Genomic DNA, 20,740 nt, shown 5'->3' on the forward strand with positions numbered 1-20,740 from the left:
AATGTGAACTTGACATGTGCTGTGTTATAAACACTGGAGAAGTAGGTATGGAGGCAGACTGCACTTGTTATTCGGTGTTAACTAACCGAGTCACACTCATTAGTTTAACTTTATAGTGTAGAACAACTAGATAACTTTAGCTTTAACTTAAAGACACTTAAAATGACAGCTATCTGAATTGTTATGCGTCTGGTCACACTTCTTGGATGAACCATGAAGAGCCAGACGACGACTACCTCCCAGCCGCTCACAGTGACCGTTCTGGCGGCTCTGTGGGTCAGTCTGGGTCGGTGCGGTGTTCCAGAGATCCGGGGGCCACTGCTGTGTGACAATGGAAAGGTAACTTACAAATTATAAGGATATAAGTTGTATTCAGTCACTGTGTAGATGTTAAAATGCAATTTCCCTGTGTGTTTGTGTGTGATAGCTGTCTTTGGAAGGAGACCTGCCTGCGGAAGGTGCTTTTTGGTACTGTCCAGGGTTTATGCGGCCAGAGTTCACTCAGGTAACTATGGAAACATCATCTCCATCATCATCTATATAGCATTATCTCCATATAGCCTCACTGGCTCACCTGGGTGGGATGTGCTTTTAAAGTAGACACTGCGTGCCAGGAACTTTAAACAATTATTTTTTTTTTTTATGGTTTATTTAAAGGGACTGTTTGTAAGAATCAGAAATGCTTGTTAACAGCGACACCTGTGGCCGTTAAGTCAACGAAAGTCAGCTTCGAGCTCACGCTTGTGCTCGCTCTACATAGACATGAACGAGCATCGTGAGGTGACACACGTCAGCTAAAACCACAATATCACTCTATATTTCACCTGCTTGGATATATATATATATATATATATATATATATATATATATATATATATATATATATATATATATATATATATATATATATATATATATAGTTTAGCTCTAGATATTCTCAGAGCTAAACTAACTCTTCTGCAGTGTGTAGTGTGCGCGCATGCACGTCTAGAGGTGGAGCGAGAACAAGCACTGTGTGCGAGTGAAGGCAAGCAGGCAGAGGAGCAGAGTACAGCAGAGACTCCGGCCCTGGAGACCAAAGCTACGGTCTCCCACGCGTACTACGACCGCGGCCAACACTTTTTAACAAGACGGACTTCACTAGATATGACTTTGAGGTTTTGGTGCTTCCGTGTAGTTTGTGTTGGAGTCTGATGGTACGTGACCACAGGGAGTCTGAACAGCGCAGCCACACGCCAGCGTGCATGGGAAACCGACCCGGTAGATTTATACGCTTAAAAAGTTACAAACAGTCCCTTTAAGTATATACTGCGTGCCAGGAACTTCAGCCACTCAATTTGTTGTCTGCCACTTGTCTGAAATCAATGAATCTAACGCTTGAGAATTGTAAATACTGAGTAAGTGGTACCAGACAGTAGAAATATATAGAATATATCATGCAACCTTAATCCCTGTTCTCTATTCGACATTCAGAGCATTAATATATCATCATCATTAATATATCATCATCATCATCATCTGTGCTAGCATTTTCCCCATATAGCCTCACTGGCTCACATGGGTGTGGTGTGATTAAGAAAACACTGCGTGCCAGGAACTTTAAACAATTCATGGGACTGTACTTAAAGCTTATACAACTGACAATGTAGACCTTATCTTACCTCGGTTTGTTCAGGTTGCTCCATCAGTGGTTTTACCTGTTTCTTCTATCTGTTTGTAGAGACGTCCCAGCATTGACACAGTGTATGATCCTGTGGTGAGTAAACACTTTACCAAGCACTTTATTTTAGAGTTGCTGATGCCAGAGAGCAAGGAATTACAGTAATCTAATCTACTAGTTATGAAGGCGTGGATAACAGTTTCCAGGTTTTTTGGGAGAAAGAAATGGTCTAATCCTTGACATGAGATGATGAAAGCAGGATTGAATCAATGATTTAATGTTCGTCTAAGTTGAGGTTTTGATAAAAAATGACCCCCAAAATGTCTGCAATGCTGAGTTATTGAATTGGACAGAGAACCAAGGCTGTGGGATATTTTGGAGGTTGCACTATAATGCATGAAATGAACAAAAAGCATTGCTCTGTTTTCAAAAAGTGTTTGATGATATACTGAAATGTGTTCATTGCAGCCTTAGTTTGAGTTAACAAAAACACCTTCCTTGGTATGTTATTGTTTTCATAAATAAATGGGTGTAACTGAACAGAGGCCAACGTGTTTTTCTTGGGGGACATCAGTGTCATCAGTAATTACTGGGTGTTAATCGTCAACCCAGACGAAGACTAATGTGACTTAATTTCTTTTCACTGCAGCCAGCGACCCAGATCTGCATGGATAGATCTATTTTCTACAACCATACCATTCCCAACAGGTAAGGCTGTATGGACAGACATATAACACAAATGCTCTTAAGAGGTGGGGAGATGGTCCAACACAAATAAGGAGACGCTGACACATATATTAATATGCACACCATTAGTTTCAAAAACTCACAACAATGCCTTAATCGTCCGTATCTACTCGTCGTTGCTGTGCTTTGTAATGCTGCAATAAATTGTAATGTCGAAAAGGACTATTGAGGATATTAAGATGTGTGTCTGTATTTGTGTGTGCGTTACAGTGGAGCGTACAGACCAGTAAGGGCTGAGAGAGGAGAGTACTTGTACTGTCCTCCTCAACGGTGGCTCAATAACTTGCACGTAAGTCTCAACATCACACACAATTATTTTAATCACTTTGTCTGCTTAGCTTAGCACAGTTAATGAATAGACACTTGTGTTTAGGGCTGTTTTTGTAGCTCCAGTTAATTCATTTGAAGTGAAAACATAGTAAAGAGTCAACATGGTTTTGAGGTGCACATAGACTGCCTTTTCCTTAAGATGCCATAGTGGGGTTGATAGAAGTATAGAGGTATTACAGTTCTTCTGAGTAAACAGTTTGCCCACAGTCCCCTCTGTATTATTTCCCAATCTAGAAATCTGTTTTAGCCAGAAAGGCATCAAACTGACACAATCAAAGTGTTGTTTCCTTGCGACATAAATTAAGAGTAATACAGGGAAGTCTGCCAACACTCACATTCTACCTGTTTGGACCCTTAGTAGCAGGGCTGCCTCTGAAAGTAGACTTTTGTGAATAGCAGGGATTTAACAAACAGTAATGGCATGTCAGGGATTTTTATTAATGGGCCATTGTAGACCATAATGCCAGAATGTACTGGAGATCACAGCAGGTTTAACACATTAGTTGGTGCTTATCATCAGCTGTTTGTTTTTTCCACAGATGAACCCAGACATTTCTCCTGAGGAATATTTGTCAGCTGAAAAACATTATTAATAAAAAAGGAGGGAACACAATATTGACATTATTGTTAGCACTTAGTCTTAGTCACTGTGTCATAATTGTTGGCGAAAACCAAATTGGTGGAAACCCTGTGGTAATGGAAGAGGGTGGAGACGAGGAGAGTCACGTGTGTATTTGCGTTTGTGTTTACTTTCCAGCACGGAGCTACCGTTTTGCTCTACCATCCCTGTGCTCCTCTCCACGATCGTCTACTTCTGTCTGAACTGGCCCGCTCCTGTCTGCCAGACTACGTCATTACCTCCCATCTGCAGCTCAGTAAACACATGGTGAGACAAACTAGGGCTGCCACTCACGATTATTATTTTCATTGTTGGTTAATCTGTCGATTATTTTCTTGTTTAATCGATTATTTGTTTGGTCTATAAAATGACAATGTCAATCAGTGTTTCTCAAAGCCCAAGATGACGTCCTCAAATGTCTTGTTTTGTCCACAACTCAAAGATATTCAGTTTACTGTCATAGAGGAGTAAAGAAACCAGAAAATATCTTTAACTTTTTTTCTTAAAAAATTACTCAAATCAAAATAGTTGGCGATTAATTTAATACTTGACAACTCATTGATTTGTGTTCAGCCATTAGCCCTTGTGTCTTGGGGTCACACCTTGGAGCTGTCCACCATATCCTCTTCAGACATCTGTGGTTGGCTGGAGACCACAGCATCCACAAGAAATAAGTTAATTGGTGTGAGCCAGAGCGAGAAGTACAACCTGCTGTTGACCTGGTCAGCCGAGCAGCAAGATGGACAACCAGAGGGACACTCACACTTAGAAATAAAGGTTTGGAGACTTTACTGATGACTTTGCTGATTGTGTTTGTTTTTGTAATTTGACATGTGCTGCAGTAGAAGCAGAATAAAAGAGTCATTTCAGTAGTCTTGTAGTACATGTCTCTAAGTAGCTGTTATTGTAAATCCCCAGGAGTCTCTGAGGCAATGCTGTGAGCAGACCATCTCTTCTCTGCTGAATGGAGCGATGGAGACAGAGCTAGAGCCAAACATGAAGAATGAAATCTGGAGGAAGGAAGAGGAAGGTAAAAGCAGGCAGATAAGAGCTGCCCTTAGAGAAAAAGAGGAGAATGTTAAGGATGAGAACGACGTCCAGAACTACAACAGCACACTTGGACCGTCGGCAGATTCTCCTTCAGGGAAAAGGACCCCCTCAGATTCTCCAGGTCCCAGGGAAGCTCATTCTCAGTCAAAGATCCAAAATACAAATCAGGGCATGGTACCCAGGCCCACAATTCCTTTGGGGTCTGAGACTACACATAGAAGTGATTCTTTAGGATTCAGGGCTTCTGGATCTCAGAAAAGCCGGCTACAGAAAGCAGTACAGCAGCCCAGTCCTAAACATACTGATCTCAGGAAGCCAAACCCCTCTGCTGGGTTGGATGTTCTTGCAGATGGTGTGAACAGTGAACATGATACTACCAGGCCTGAAGCCCTGGCTCTCAGTTTCAAAGATGAAGGTACAGACTCAGCCAAACAGAGAGACAAAGACTCTGTTAAACACAGCCTGAAAGAGAACGTCCCCAAAGAGACAAACTTTGATAAAGACAACAGAGCCGATGGCGCGGTGAAGGATAATGAAGTAGTAGATGTTAAAGAGAGAGAGTTGGAACATACGCAAACACACAGTGACACGCACTCTCACCACAAAAGTGACAAGATTGGCTTTGATTCTGTTTCCACATCTCAACCAGAGGGCTCAGGGGCCGCTGTTATGAATAAGGGGTTTCCGAGCACCCCCAGGACAGACGAGGCGATGTGGGCAGCAGCAGCTCTGGGCTTCCTGCTGATTCTCCTTGCCGTGTCAGTGCTTCACACACGCCTGTACCGCCACTGGAGGACCATGCCCAGTCTTTACTGGCACAACCCACAGCAGGACTACGACAGTGTGGCAGGTAGGTGAACAACGCAGGGTTCAATAACCAGAGAGCTGACTTAATCCTCTGACCAATCCTAGTTTGGTCATCTTAAAGGGATAGTTTAGGTGTTTTGAAGTGGGGTTGTATGAGGTACTCATCCATAGTCGGTGTGTTACCTACAGTAGATGACGGTCGACACGCCCCCAGCTTGGAGAAACAGACAGGAGTAACTACACAGAACCAAAGCAATGTACTGCTGTGGACGGGGCCGGCAGCAAAATGTATTTTAGCCACCTAAAAAATCTTTATCATTTTAAGTGTTCTCTATATTTTGAATATTTTCACTGCTTTACCTTGCTGTCAGACGGCCCTTTCCGCTGGGGAACTGAAGCCGTTGTATCCATCTATGCTCTCGCCAAAGCCACCAGACTCCATTGATAAAAACTGTAATTTTACAATTTTAAAATTACAGTTCTTCCTCAGCCTATGCCTAGTTTCAAGTCGTTTTTAAGAGATCTTGCTAATCAACACAGACGGATAAAACCATAAACATAACCTCTTAGGTGGAGCAAGGTGACTTTGTTTATTCTTAAGCAGTTTAATTGATTTTTTTGTGTGTTTCTATCTGTGTGTGTCCTCTAGATGTGATCCGCAGGAGGCTACGAATATCAAACAAGAGGCGGAAAAGGGGCAGACGACAGGAGTGTGCTCTTCTACCCAGCTCCTCCAGCTCAGATGAAGATCCATAGAAAAGTGAAGGAAACATCCCCAAGAAGGCACCCAAGTGTCATTGCACGTAGAGGAGGTGAAGAGTGGACAATAAGCATACAGTATGTTGGACGTGTCTTATCAGTACCTGTCTATGCCGTTTATCTGATAGAGCTGGACTGGACCACCTCTATCAAAAAAGTCGCTGGATAACCTGACAGCTGAAGCTGAAATGCCACAAAGCTGCTCAAGGGTCAGTTAGATCTTGTGTCCAAATTGATTGGGTACATGGTGATTTGACAGAGGATGTCTCACATTTGGTGTTTTTTAGATTAGTATCTACTTCTCCTTGTGATTTTTTTGACCATCCAAAATTAGTTTTATTATGAAAAACCAGAACTAAGAGGCAAATTATTTAACAAATTGCATAAACATGTCATAGATTTAACATTTAGTAGTCCAAAACTACAGTCACAAGCATCAAGGAATATTCACAAAAGAGGCTAGTGTATAGGCCTATTGATGCAAGCTTACACAGCCCTCATCAGTCATGTGGTTCTGGATCAGGACATCCCTATAATCAATACATCAAAGAGTACAAAGAAAGGCCCTCAGGTTTTATTAAGTGACCAGCAATTTTGTATATATTTGTATGACTTCTTCCATTGTCTGATCATGCTCTCCTACACATCACAGTCTATACGCCTTATTTTGCTCACTCTATGTATCACAATCAATATGAAGTCTCCAGTTTTCTATCCAAGGATTGTTTCTATTGTGCTACATTTTGTTGTTTTTTATAAATAGTATCATGTAGCTTTGACCTGCGAAGGTTTATTTTGTGAATATGTAAGTTGCTGTTCTAAGCAACATTGTGTGCAGTGCGCGTCGTCATTAAATGGTACGAACATGTGAACAGCAGCATTTTGAAGACAGTTTTGGACAGACTTTAGAGAAGGATTTTCAAGGACAATAAATTCCTTGACAGAAGTGTTGAGTGTGTTGTTTGAAACAGCTGGATATTTTCTTATCTTTTAACACCATAAGCAAATTTGTCGTTCTTAAATGTGTTGTTTCACAGAATTGTTACAAAGATATGCACTGATCAGGATAAAAATAAGGCCTTATTTGGTTGAAGAATGAAATGTATGTTTTGTATGTATGTTATGGTGGGGTTTAGTGGTAATATTATAACTACACTTTTTCTACGAGGTTGTCGTTTTTTTCTAGAACTTGTTAATGGAAATAAAAGCTTTTGCACCAACAGTGGCTGGATTGTCTTCATTAGGAAACTGAGGGCTCTGTGTAGAACCAGCTCAACAAAATAAAAGAATGAATGACCTTTAACAGCAGCAATTTGAAAAATATTCCCACGCGAGGCGACTAATTAAATTTGGCATTATGAACAAAAAAGTGTAACAAATCTCAAAAGTCAAGTATTTAAGAAAAGTCTTGAAACATCAAATTTAAGCAAAACAACAATGTAGGTTGACGGCATGATATAAAACCTTTATCAGGGAGTAAAAAGACGTGATCAAAGTTTCCGGAGTTTATAAAATCGTTGTTTTGATTTTTTACTGATTTGATTAAACTCAATGCAACACTACAAAATCTGTTGCTCCTTATGCCAAGTAGCATTTCATGACCTCAGCATGGTGCACTTTTTCCTTTCTCTTTGCTAAAAATGGCAACACCATCACTCGTTATGTTTTTACTTGGGCTCCACCGCCAACTCAACATGCTGAATCAGCCCAAAAACCTCCAATACAAGCAGACTAGAGCCAACAGTGCGGGACACACTGCAAAAACTAGGGACAGACGCTCACCAACAGTCTCAACTCAGTCTTGACTGAAACTGTCCTTACACATTTAAATAAATACACATTTGTCCCCATCAGAGTGGGCATCCATACAGTAGGAAGAAACATGCAGACAGATCCAACACAATTGACTTGTTTTACTATTTTATTACAAATGTACAGCTTATGAGTTTCCATTACGATTGACCTGTTTTAAGTCCTTGTTTTCTTTCTACTTTATACAGTTTTTAACGTCTTCTGTTAAAAGATAACTCTCCCATCACCCATCTCCCAAAGTGTGGAGCTGTGAAGAAACACAGGGACAGCAACAGTACAGGCCACAGTGCACTGCCAATGGCTGCCTATCAGAAGTGTGTGTGTCTAATTCACCGGCTGCAGATTTAATGTTTGTACTTTGTAGAAGGCTTGGTCCAACTGATAAGTTGAGGGTGTGTGTTTGATGTAGGAGAGAATGTGCTGAATCTTGGACATGAAGGTGTAGAAAGTGTGTTTTTTGACATGAACTGACGGAAGCATTTAACATTCATACTAGAGGCACCCTACGTAGTGTCTACCAACTCGGGGAAGGACGAGGCCATGTGCGTTTTAGACCGTCCTCCCGACATTTTGAGATGACTGTAGTGCTAAGCCTAAGTGTGCTTCAGACCTTTCCTATTGCCCCATCCCGAATCAAACCCTGCATCCTGCACCTAATGTACTTGAACTAAAACCATTGGGAGAGTGCAGTACATAATGTAGATCCTACGTCACCCAGCTGGCGTTTGAAAATAGTGCAACTCAGACCAACACCGCCGAGTAATCGCCTACGTCAAACTGCCGTTCTCGCTCTTTGCTTCCTGCGGATTCTAGTAGGATCATGAATATGTACAATATAACTACATAAAAGGGGGGGTAATACCACAGCATAACCATACTCACAAGACTTAAAATATCTACAAGTACATTGGTGTCAAGACTGAAGAGCTGACTGACGATTTGGTGAACAGATCCCGTAGCCTGAAGCCCACTTGGGCCAACAAATAGACATAAATATCTCGCGGACATAACCCTAACATATAGCTTAATATAAAATATAGCATGAAAATATATGTTCATATATATGGCTCTAGTCTAAAACTTGGGCGATCATGATTGAAGGGAGCGAGCTTTTCTGCTGGCCCCCTTTGCGTGCGTTTGTGTGGGAGTATTTGTGTTGTTTCAGCAGTCAGTACAACATCGCTGTAACTCAGCCAGTCAAACAGGAGATGATGATAATGTCCAAAAGGCATCCGATATCAAACAATGATACATTTCATGAGTCTTCTGGACATGATTTGTTTTGACAGGGAACAGAACAAACAATCCACTCTCCCCTTCAGAGGCATGTGTGCAACTGTGTGAGAGACTGACGAACACTGACAGTCAGAGACCCCGAGTGATAACGGGGGAGGGGAGGGGAGTGAAAAATTAACATGAATAAAGTGGACAGAGAAGTGCTGAAGGTGATCTAGCATCAGTCTCTCAAAGTGTTTGGGGCTAATTAAGGTCTAATTGCTTCTTGCTAAAAGGCAGCAATACGAGAAAAAAGAAAGAAATTGAGATGCAACAGCTGTTTGAAGGATGAGGTCAATGTTTCAGGCTAGTAAATTTAATGTGGCTTTCTGAGCACCGAGCCTGATTACACAATATACCAACGCAAGATCAACCAACTATTAAAGCCACAAACACTTTGGAGAAGGGTCAGAGGTGAATCCAAACTAGAAGAGGACGGTCCTCCTAGCAGCTAGGAAAGACTTTTTTAGATCCCATCTGCATCCTTTGTGTTACAGATATGACCATATTTGTTCGGCACAGTACAACAAGCTTTAAACCTACAGTAGGCTAAGTGCGCTGTCTTTTTTGAAAAACAAAAATATAAAAACAAAAGAAACATCTTTGTTCCCAATGCTGTCTCCCATTGGCAGAGTCCAGAGACAGTGAGCCAGAAGTGACAACTTCTGTGGCCCAGATCAGCAGGCCGTGACAGAGAATCAATCGGAAAAACAGAACGTGGGCTTGATTGTGCTTGCCAGACAGTCGAAAAAGTGAACATAATACATGGCAAACTACATCGAGCACACCTGAGGTGGTTGAATCCATTTCAAATGGGCGTACATTCTCATATGAAATGATGCAATGACGAATATCTCTCGTCATATTTACTTTTCCAGGTTGCCAGATCTGGATCCGGTGCTTTCCACAGGACTACTTAAAGCTTAACTGTAACATACCAGTACGTGTATCAACTTAATGTGACTGATACCATGCATGCAAATAATGGCTGCTGTGTAATACAAGCACTCAGGAGCACTCCTGCCATGTAAATAGACTAGGGGGGAGTTAATCCTCATACACAAACTGGACCAAATATTATCCTGCTTGGCACAGCAAATATGAAATATGAGATTGATTCTGAGATGATTCCACTGGCTCTGTTAAATGAGGCAAATTGTAAGAGAAGTCCAAAAAAGACAGCTGAGGATGCATGAAACAAGTATTTTGATCCAGGTTCTGTCATAATGCACCAAGGGGCTTTCGGTCTGACAGAAAATCAAAACCAAAAACAAATCTCCCCCCCAAACACCCTCTCCCCTTTGGCAACTGTTCAACCCCTTGGCCACAGGACACATCACATCAACATGAAAAAAAAAAAACCTCAGCTGTCGCCCAGAAAAGGAGTGCTTGAGAAATGTTGAGGAACCATTTCACAGGTTATTTCTCATATATGTGTGTGCATGTTTACTTAATTCCCAGTTGAGTACATACTCCCACCTGTCTCCCTATTCCACTAAATGAGAATCATATTTGAGACAATAAAATAAACATACATAACAACAGTTAAATCAAGATGACAGTCAGTAAAAATATCAATACAAAAGAAAAAACAATAGGCATGATAAACAACAATAAGTCACAATTATTCCAGTGTAAGTGTTTTGTTTGTGTAAGTCAGTTTGTCCTCAGGAGGTGCAGACCAAACCAATCTGCATATTTAAAAAACAAACAAACAAAAAAAAAATTAAAAGAAGAGAGAGGAGAGAAATTAAAACATGCCAGATCATGCTGTGTACCGCCAACAACAGGGGGGCGACGGGTCGGAGAAAAGCTGGAGCCCCCTGTCAAAGCTAACCCAGGAGGAAGCATCTGAGATCCTGGGTGGGGTGATGAGTGGGGTGGAGATGGATGGGTACCCAGGGGGTCCTTCTCTGCTCCGCAAGCGCATCCTGTCTGGGACGGGATGGGAGACAGGGGCCTCGCGTCTGGTTGGAAGGAGAGAGAGGGGCAGAGGAGAGAAAGTCCTGACTCCACAGGACGGAGATGGCGTGGAGTACGTCGAGGTTCGGTCTATCTACTTCCCTCTCTCGCAGCATTCACTTCCTCACTCCCGAGCTCAGGTAAACAGGGAGAGGGAGGGATGACGAGTGACCAGGTGAGGAATAAATAAAGCGGTAACATCTCCGGATCCAGTTCGCTGTACATCGCCACCATTGTCGTTCACGTATGCTTATCACAGTTTAAGCGGTTTATTATACACATCTGATTCCAACAGTTTATTTAGGTTGCAGCAGGCTGTAGTTCCCATGTTGGATCTTTCCACTTGTCCTTCCCTACTTTCACTTCCACACTTGTGGAATTTCTCCTTTTTCAGTCCTCTGTAGTGTTTCTACTGAACAATCAATTCCTTTTCCATGCATATTCCAAACTTTTCCTTTCCTCATTGCGCCCATCATTCTCCCGATCACTCCTCCTCCCTCGTTCTCCCATCCAGTGTGATCAGGTTTTCTTCCTCTCCTAGAAGCCCCTCCCATCCCTCTTAGCCCACCCATGCGTTGATCCGCTCTCTCTCCCTCTTCCCTCTCCGTCCATCCATCCATGCACTTGTTGGGTCACTGTTTCTTCTCGCGAGTGGTGATGGTGACCAGTTGCTTGGCAGCCTTGGCGATGTCGTAGGCGCACTGGATGACCTGCTGAGTGAGGAGTTGGTAGTCCACCGCCGGGCCCCCGGGCTCCGAGGGCCCTGCCTTACGGCACTCCACCTGCAACCGCGAGGCACTGGAAGCCAACAGGCGGAGGGAGCAGTGGACTGCATCCAATGCCGGGCGCTACGGAGAAATGAAGGGAATCAAAACTCAACTCGCACGGTGTAAACACATCAAGGAAGATAAAGAGAGCAAAAGTGTTCATTTTGGCAGCTATTTTAGATTTAGTCTTAGACTTAAGATGAAAATGCTTATTAGTTTTAGTCCCATTTTAGTCATTTTTATCCTTCATAGTTTTAGTTTAGTTTATTCGACAACAACTCAAAATGTTTTAGGCCAGTTTTAGTCTCCGAAAAGTCTTTGTTTTCACATAAATCATCATTATCTGATGAAAAACACCGGTCGAATGATTAAGAATGCAGCGTTGCAGTTAGTTTGAGACCTCCTGACTGCGCTCATTAATGATGCACAATCCATTATGAGAGCCAATTCGCATTCAACATGTTAAAATATGCGTTACTCAACCACCCGAACCCGTCCCACAAACCGCCAACTTTATGCATTATAGTAGCACAACTGTCAGGACTGAGATGTGAGACAAGGACAGAGACGGACTGAGCGCCGCCGCAGCGCGTTTTGTGTGGGTGGGTGTTTGAGACCGAGAGAGAGAGGGTGTCAGAGAGAGGGGATGAGAAGGTGAAAGGTGACAACAATAAAGAGGGATTTTGGTAAAATGTTTATGTTTTTAAACTACATTTTATTCTTGTCTTTTTCGTCAACGACAGTGCATGTTTGATATCGTCACCGTTAAGGTTTAATGATGTCAATGCCGTCTCATCATCGTCGTTGACGAACATATTTCGTCATAGAAAGAGAACAACAAGACACACAAAGAGAGAAATGAAACATAAGTACGGGGGACTTACTTTGGGGAAGAGTGAGGCCATCTCAGTGACAGCAGAGTGGATCTTCTCGGAGCATGGAACAAAGCTAAAGAGGAGAGAAATTTGTTATTCACTTTAGTAGCTGATGAGATGATTGAGGCAACAAGGTTGCGCTAGATGGTCCTGTGACTTCTCAATGTGTTATCCAATCAAGACGATCACTTGTCAGTAAGGATATAATTAGTAGTGTTTATTCTAAGACAGACACAATGTTCTCAGTGTGACTCATCCAGCTCTGCGGTCGTCTGTCTTACACCTACCTGTCGTGTTTGAACTCCTGAGCGGCCCTGAGCAGCTCCTGGATGTTCTTGGTCACCTGCTCAGTCTTCAGTATGACATCCTCTGTGCAGGGCAGGGTGGGGTCCGGTTCACACCCATCCCCACCTCCTCCCTCCTCAGAGTCCTCACTGCTGCGGCCCATACTGACAACAGAAACACATGCACACACTTTAATTAACACCTTAGACTGAATTAGAGAGCTGACAGCCACAGAGGACATTAATCAGCTTTAGCATCTCAACACTGTCAGAGTTCAACATCTTAAGAGACGGCCTGTTTATTTCTCATTAACAACTGTTAAGCTCATTAACCCCTATATCAGTGTGTACAGAACTGCATAGTAAGAAAAAACAAAAGCCAATAGAGCTAAGTGAAATATCCATTTTGAGAACAAATATTAAAAGGTAAATTAATGACAAAATATTTATGTAACATATAATCCTATTAGCAAATAGCTTAAGGTCTTTAGATGACTAACAATCTCATTTATATGCATGCTATCTTGTGGGTGCATATCTGATTTCAGAATAAAATTCTTAAAATAAGGTATACTATGCAGGATTTTCCTAAAAACCGATGTATAGACTCATACAAAAAATAATCCCTCTTAATCATCACTTATGATCCACAAGAAGTGTTTGGCAGTGTCTGTATCTGCAGAGACCCTGCAGAACTCTGCCTGGATTTTCTTTTTTTGCTGTGTTCGGGACGTTTCTGGGCGTCAACCTTTGGGCGCTGGGTGTGTAGCCCGCACGCATGCGCAAGCACAAACCCAGGAAGAAGCTACGATAAAGGCGGACAGAGCACCGAACAAAAAAAATGTAGTGAGGCGGAAACGGCAAGCGGACAAAGCTCTTTCCAAAACGAGAGTGAATCGGGGGTTGACTTTCACTTTCGCTGCCGTATGTGATGCTGGAGGTGGTACACTGGGCGGTGTTCTGACAACCGCTCAGTGTACTGGATGTTTCTGGTGGCGTTGAGCCGGAGAGAGAAGGGGCCAACTTTGAATGGTGTGTTTAAGCAACAATTCCTGCATAGTATGCCTTTAAATATAAAGAATAACACAGGAAATACTTGGTATCTATTATTAGCAATTAGTAATACTATTTCCGAAAAACTACAGATAAAAACACACTCATCCTCGTATGTACAGTGACTTGCAGCGGGTCTGACCTTAGCGAGAGGTCGTATGTTTGTGTGTTGTCATAGTCGCTGTCGGTGCCACTGCCTTTCCTCTCTGATTTGGGGACCTGGGGAGGGAAACAGAGCAACAACATGCTCCATCAGTGCAATTATCACCCAACTCACCAAACCTCCCGAGCTGTTCACTCCTGCAGAGCTTAACGGAGACCTCCTCCCACAAAGCTCAAGCATTTGTTCCCAGTAAATTTCAACAAGAAGTTCCCTAAATTGCATACATATTAAACATTTCAAATCATCAAGTTTGAATCTTTTGAATAAAGATTAGTTGTGGCAATTTTTCTATAAAAAAGATGCAGGATTTGGGTCAATATTCCAAGCCCTTGCATTGCCCTTGTATTTGTAGGATAATGATTTTGACAAAACATTGCAAATCTATAATCACAACTTCCTACTGTAAATAGAGCGCAGGATCATGAAGGTTGGAAAATCTGTCCAGAATCAAAAACTGTAAACTAAAAGAACTCACCATGTATCTGCCCATCTCCGTAGAGCCAGACAGGTGATGACCTCCATACATTGCAGGACCCCCTGTACTGCCCTTCCGTACCTGTGAAAAGAGGGGAACACAAGGATGGGGAGAGGAAGAAAGAGATGGAGGGATAAAGATAAGAGGAGCAAGAGAGATGTGTGGACAAAGAGATGGAGAAGGGAATGAAAGATTAGCAGACAGAGATGGATGAAGAAATAGGAAAAAAAGAGTGTGGGGGACAGAGAGAAGATGTTTTTATAAACAGCAGAAAAACAAGATGAATGAGCCGGTGAGAGCAGCGGCAGATCAACTCGGCAGCTCACCCATCATCCCATCATGCCTCTATAGTATCTAACACTGAAATACAAAAGGACACTGTCAGCTAAACTAACTAGTGATGAACAGCTATACATCACACAGAGCTTCTAAAAAGGACCACACGCATACTAATGTTGATCTCCATTGTGAGAATGCATAATAAGCAGAAGTGGTGCAAAGTTGCATGTGAGAGAATCCTACATTTGGTGAAATGGCAAACAATGCAATGACAGACAGAATGCTTACATCCAGAGGATGCACGGCTGCACTGCAGTGAGCGAGGGACAGACAGGTGAAGAGACAGACAGACGGAAAGAAAACAGACAAACAGGTAAATCTTTGTGTACGGAGATGGTGAATCGGAAACGACTCCATAGAAAGGTTGACAGTAGTGGGGAGTGGTTTGTGTGTCTGCATACTGGAGCTCCATAGATGACTAAATGCTAGTGAAATCTCATAACTGGTAAAATGTCCTTCCCTTTGTGTATGTGTGTGCACTCTCATATGTGTGTGTGATCATTGCATCTCCTAAATTAAGCAGTTGTCCAGAAGAAGGAGAGCTAATCTGGGAGGTGAAAATGTGAAGGTCAAAGGGTAAAGAGCAGGCTAGAGAGCGGAGAAATCAGAGGCGTCGCCAGGCAACCAAACAGACAACACAATCCCTATTTTCCATCTTTCTCCTTTACGTCACACTTATGCACATCCCCTTTATGGTGCTAAAAATCATCTTAGACAAATCAGTGGTACATTTTCACGGTTAATTGGGGTTCATGCATAACTGGACCTTTCAAAGAGAAGGATCGGGAACTGAGATGCAGGGAGAGATAAAGTCGATGGGAAATAGAGAGATCAGGATTGGAGTAACACCCCTCAATCAGGCCAAAGAGAGCCAATCAGGGCCACCACAAGGAAGTTGGTAAGTAGAAGGGGCCGGGGGAGGAGGGGTTCTAACTTACGCTGTGTGTGTTGAGGGGCTGCAGGCGGGCTGCCAGGGAGTCCAGGACTGGGGGACCATGGGCCGTGGGGCCGGGGGCCGCCCCTGGCTCGTACATTGAGAAGGCCTGGCGGTCCCTTCGGTGGGGATGGGAGTTGGGGGCGACCGAGGAGGACACCGACAGCCCCGGGGGGTCCGCTCCTGTTCCGTACCCACCCAGACCCCCTCCGCTCATTCCTATTCTCATCCCACCCCCTTGCCAGTGGCCTCCTCCCCCCCCTCCTCCTCCTCCGCCAGGCCCTCCTACCCCATGGCCAGCTGGCCCCCCAGCCTGCTGGCCCCCCCGCAGCGAACTGTTCTCTGTCTGCATCCGCGTGATCTACAGGAGAGGAAGGGAGCAGGGAGGGATGAGAGGATGGAGGGAGGGATGGAGGGAGGGACATGGGAAGGTTGAAGGGAAGGAGGGGGTGTCAACTGAATGGTCAAAGACAAGCAGGTCACAGGTACAGTAAAAGGCTCACACAAGCTCATACATGTTAACTCATATCAGTAGTGGGGAGGGAGGGAAAATGTAGTAAAGACACTTTAATAGGTTACATGTCGAGGCAGGGATTAGGTGTTGGGAATGGGGAGGGAGGAAACATACATGTGTATATACATAGATTGTTTTCAAGGGTCAGTTAGGGGAAATGAGGGCTCACTTGCACTGAGGTACTGTTGACTACCATCTAATCTGACCGCAGTAATTTGTTATCTGCGGTGTGTGTGCACATAAGCGTTTGCTTGTACTGTACATGTTTGCCTTCACTAAATCCTCAGTCAAGTGACAAAAATAAACGCATAAATGAATCATGCGTCACATAAGCTGACACTGGCAGCCACTAATGAACACAATGAGCTAATGATGACTCACAGGAAACCAAATGAAGCGACAATGAACCACAAATGAAGGTTATTAAGTGGAAACTGTCTAAATTAAAAATGACAACTAAAATGAGAGTATTTGTAGCACCCTCGCTCCACATGAGAAAGACGTCTGCTTTAGTTACTAAAACACACTGAAAAGATGTAACCAAATACATCTTCCAGAGACAACAGTGTGGGAGAATGACACCCTGTCAGGAAAAATACATCAGCTTTCAAAGATATTAAAATATTCACTTGTCTCTCCATCATCCTGCCCTGCTTCTGTCTGAATAAATCATTCCTTCTTCTCCACTAGGTTTTTATGTTCAACCTTTCTAAGAAAGAATTCACGCTGACCTTTCTTGCTTTATCCCATCTCTCTTTCCTGCACCCTGTTGCTTTCTACTATTATTAAATAAGATTTTTTTAAAAGCAAGCTAAACTCTCACTTTCTACTTTCTCGTCTGCTCTGTATTCCTCAACATGCTGCTGTGGTTGAAGTTGTATATATTCTGAACCTCTGACCTTATGTGCCTGATTTGCCTCTCCCCATCCTTTCAGCCCCCCCCCTTCTATACTCCCTACCTCCTTCTGGAGCCGCCGGAGCTCCTCGCTCAGGTTGTTGTTGACCTTCATGAGCTGCTGCACCTTGGCTTCTGAGGAGGCCAGGGCCTTCTTCACCTCCAGGTACTCCTGCAGGGTGATGGGGCCGTCTGACAAGTCTGATGAGTCCATACTCTGGATTGGTAGGACATACAGGTAGGCGGACAGACAGGTAGAAAGAAAGACAGAAACACAGACAGGTGGACAGAAAGGCAAAGAGAAAGTGAGAAAACTGACATTGTGAGACTTGTGAAGCTATTTCAGGGAATAAGCCTAATGTGGAACACCTCGTTTCCTTAGTGTTTTGACTAGGGTTGTCAAAGTTAACGCAGTAATAACGCAAATTTGTTTTAACGCCGCTAATTTCTTTAACGCATTAATGCAATAAATACACTGACAGCTGTTGTTGCCTGTTGGGCTTGAGTTTGCCATGTTATGATTTGAGCATATTTTTCATGCTAAATGCATTACCTGTGAGGGTTTCTGGACAATATTTGTCATTGTTTTGTGTTGTTAATTGATCTCCAATAATAAATATATACATACATTTGCATAAAGCAGCATATTTGTCCACTCCCATGTTGATAAGAGTATAAAGTACTTGACAAAATTCCCTTTAAAGTACATTTTGAACACGTAAAAAATGTGCAATTAATTTGTGATTAATTGTGATTAACTATGGACAATCGTCCGATTAAATATTTCAATAAATTAATAGCCCTAGTTTTTACAAATTAATCAAAATCATATATTGTGGCTAAGGCTGACACCGTTCTGTTATATACAGTATGTAAAGTATGCAGTTTTTTTGCAGAGGTAATATGAGGATATATGAATTAGTGCCCTTTGAGCTGGATAAAACACAGCTTCCAACTGTGTGAGAGGAAGAGGGCTGGCCTGCCGCCTTGAGGCCAGTACTACAGCTGATCACACACATAAAGACAGTAGAGCCTCAGTTCTTGTTCTCAGTGCACCATCTGCCCCCACTTCCTGTGACCCTGGAGCACGCTCCGACACATCGCACTCTCTAAATGTGAACCACATAAAAACATCTTTCATTGACTATTCTTCAAAGCGGTTTGATTATAATCAATCCACCTCCTACACATCCTTTTTCGTTTTACTCTAGTGCTCCCACTTAGCACTATAGATAACACCATACATAACTAAATACAATGACATTTGATACAGGCACAACACAATAATGAATGCATATATTTCTAGAGTGGAGATGGGAGTGGAACCTCACTTGTGGTTTGTCAGACTTCTGCCCAATGAGCTAAACAAGTCCACAGGAAACGGAGATAGTTACTGGTTTAGCTGTTGTTTACTTTGTCATTTCTACCACTCCCACTCTGCACCATTTTCCTCTCTTTCTCTCTCACTCAATCTCCTCTTCTCTTCCCTCTCACTACACACTCTCTCTCTCTCTGTACGAACAATGCCTCTCTGACAAGGATCCCGAATAGCTGATGATGTCACTCAGGAGCTATGTGGCAGCCCTGACTGTGGCCGCTCCCTGCAAAGCATGCTGGGACAAGCAGTCATAAAGGGGAAACCACGGAAAAGCTTTGATAGCTGACGCGTCTACTTTTCTAATATTCTATGTGAGCGGAATATGACTGCTAAAAAAACAGCCAGTGTGTCAGCCTGTGCAGAGCTGTGTATTAGTAGATTTGTTTGCATTTTATTAAAGCTAGGTGGTAAGTGTGCATGTGGCAAGATGTACATTACACAACAAGTAGTGTGTGTTCAAGCACTATACCTTTGCACGGTTGCTGCGTTGCGTGTTGTTGTTGTTCTGGGTGGTCAGCTCGCTGTCTGTGTCTTCATCGGAGGCTACGCTGTCGTAATCATGCTGGTCATCATCAATGCCCAGATCCAATGTGTCTGACGAAGGAAAACATGTGCTTATATATTACTCCTCTCAATATAAAGTGTATCAGGTCTCCTATTTCTTTCCATCTCTGTCTTGGGAATGCTCCTGCTGATAAGACTGAGCTTTCTTCCCAACTTGTTTCAATGGGGGTCTCCATGTTGGTTTCACATAAGAACCAGTTGTTAGGTGCAGAGGAGGTAAGTCAAATGTCTATACAGATAAAAAATATACGGCCTGGTCTGGCACAAATTGTATCTCTTTAACAATAAATCCTATAGAAATCACCCTACTTCCCTTCATCACTAAGTTGCTGGACTGGAGCCCGTTCACCATGTTGCTGCTTGCAATGAAAATGTTTTAGGCTTTAAAGCTCCACATTGTTGTACAAAGCTGACCTATATTTGCTATTCTTTAAAAAAAGCTTTATAATTGTCTTTTATAATTGTCTTCATCCCTCTGTCCTAATCTGTCTGTCCCTTCTTCCCCCGAGTCTCACCAGTAGGACTGCTGAGACCTTTCCCCTGCTGTCTCCTTTTGGCGTCACTCAGGATGTCGATGATGAGTGTAGCAAACTCCCGAGCGTTGAAACGGGCCAGCTTCTGACGGCCCTGAGAGAAGAAGTCAGGAGTTAGGGACTTGGGTTATTATATAAGCAAATGCACACATTGGCACGACTGTCTGGAAATTAAAAAAAAAAAAAAAGTTTCTTAAAGTTGTATCATCAGTTTGGATGTAATACAGATTCAATCCAGCCCACAGTCACTGGTGGTTCACTGCCTGTGTGACTAGTGTGGTCAACGACCATGTGCTGTGGAAAAACACAGTCATGCTTAACACTCGCAACACACACACACACACACACACACACACACACACACACACTCAAATACACACCATCACAACTGTGCTCACACATGAGGAAAGAAACATAAACCGTGTAATTGTACGAGCATGCTGGCATCCACATAAGAGAATAAAAAGGTCACTTTCCAATGAAGCGCTACACTAGAACTATTACACAAAGCATTTCATTGCTATTCATCACTTTGGAAGACAAAAGAAGGTAAAAAGTTCAACTCTAAATGTGTGTTTTTCTTCTGTTGTTTCACACCATAAATAGACAGCAGTTACTGACCACAGTGAATTGCCCAATCAGGGCAGAGCAAACGTGGCGATGCGGGTGTTTTTTCTGTGTGTGTGTATGGCCGTGTTAAAAGTCAATGTTTACACTAATGAGCCACACAGATGAGGAGAAACTATGCGAGTGGACATATGGGATTTCTCTCTCACACACAGAGAGCGAGGGAGAGAGAAGGGGGGGGCGAGAGAAACACAGATGGATTACATCTTTCCTCCGCTTTCACAGCCGAGGAACATCCCTTGTCAATTTCACACTCATTCTCGGCTTCTGCCCAAAACACATACACTGTCTGACTGTCTAAGATATCTCTATGCTCTA

General features: G+C 42.9%; 2 protein-coding genes and 1 long non-coding RNA gene across 7 annotated transcripts in view; 2 read left to right on the forward strand and 1 right to left on the reverse strand.

Annotated features, from left to right (window-relative positions):
• tp53i13 (tumor protein p53 inducible protein 13) lies at positions 1–7,194 on the forward strand. 2 transcript variants are annotated; one of them, XM_074641417.1, is made up of 10 exons: positions 7–339; positions 428–505; positions 1,721–1,756; positions 2,310–2,368; positions 2,618–2,696; positions 3,495–3,623; positions 3,930–4,133; positions 4,275–4,386; positions 5,056–5,256; positions 5,863–7,194. In XM_074641417.1, the coding sequence occupies exons 1-10, from the start codon at positions 214–216 to the stop codon at positions 5,967–5,969; spliced, it is 1,131 nt and encodes a 376-aa protein (XP_074497518.1). In that variant the 5' UTR covers positions 7–213; the 3' UTR covers positions 5,970–7,194. The 2 variants fall into 2 exon arrangements, with proteins under 2 accessions (XP_074497517.1, XP_074497518.1); XM_074641416.1 differs by having other exon boundaries at positions 1–339; positions 4,275–5,256.
• LOC141771314 (uncharacterized) overlaps positions 1–20,740 on the forward strand; it is a 202,033-nt gene that overhangs the window by 25,259 nt on the left and 156,034 nt on the right. The window lies entirely within an intron of this gene.
• git1 (G protein-coupled receptor kinase interacting ArfGAP 1) overlaps positions 6,284–20,740 on the reverse strand; it is a 26,022-nt gene continuing 11,565 nt past the window's right edge. For 3 of the 4 annotated variants that reach the window (XM_074641411.1, XM_074641413.1, XM_074641410.1), the window contains 9 exons: positions 19,778–19,889; positions 19,168–19,292; positions 17,385–17,537; positions 15,916–16,272; positions 14,639–14,719; positions 14,143–14,219; positions 12,951–13,112; positions 12,673–12,736; positions 6,284–11,869 (listed from right to left, as the gene is read on the reverse strand). In XM_074641411.1, coding sequence (XP_074497512.1) covers positions 11,654–11,869; positions 12,673–12,736; positions 12,951–13,112; positions 14,143–14,219; positions 14,639–14,719; positions 15,916–16,272; positions 17,385–17,537; positions 19,168–19,292; positions 19,778–19,889 — 1,347 coding nt within the window. In that variant the 3' untranslated portion in view covers positions 6,284–11,653. The remainder of the gene's footprint in view (positions 11,870–12,672; positions 12,737–12,950; positions 13,113–14,142; positions 14,220–14,638; positions 14,720–15,915; positions 16,273–17,384; positions 17,538–19,167; positions 19,293–19,777; positions 19,890–20,740) is intronic. The other variant, XM_074641414.1, reaches the window with a different exon arrangement.

Source organism: Sebastes fasciatus, chromosome 7 (assembly GCF_043250625.1).
Source record: "Sebastes fasciatus isolate fSebFas1 chromosome 7, fSebFas1.pri, whole genome shotgun sequence".
Classification (NCBI taxonomy): Eukaryota; Metazoa; Chordata; class Actinopteri; order Perciformes; family Sebastidae; genus Sebastes; species Sebastes fasciatus.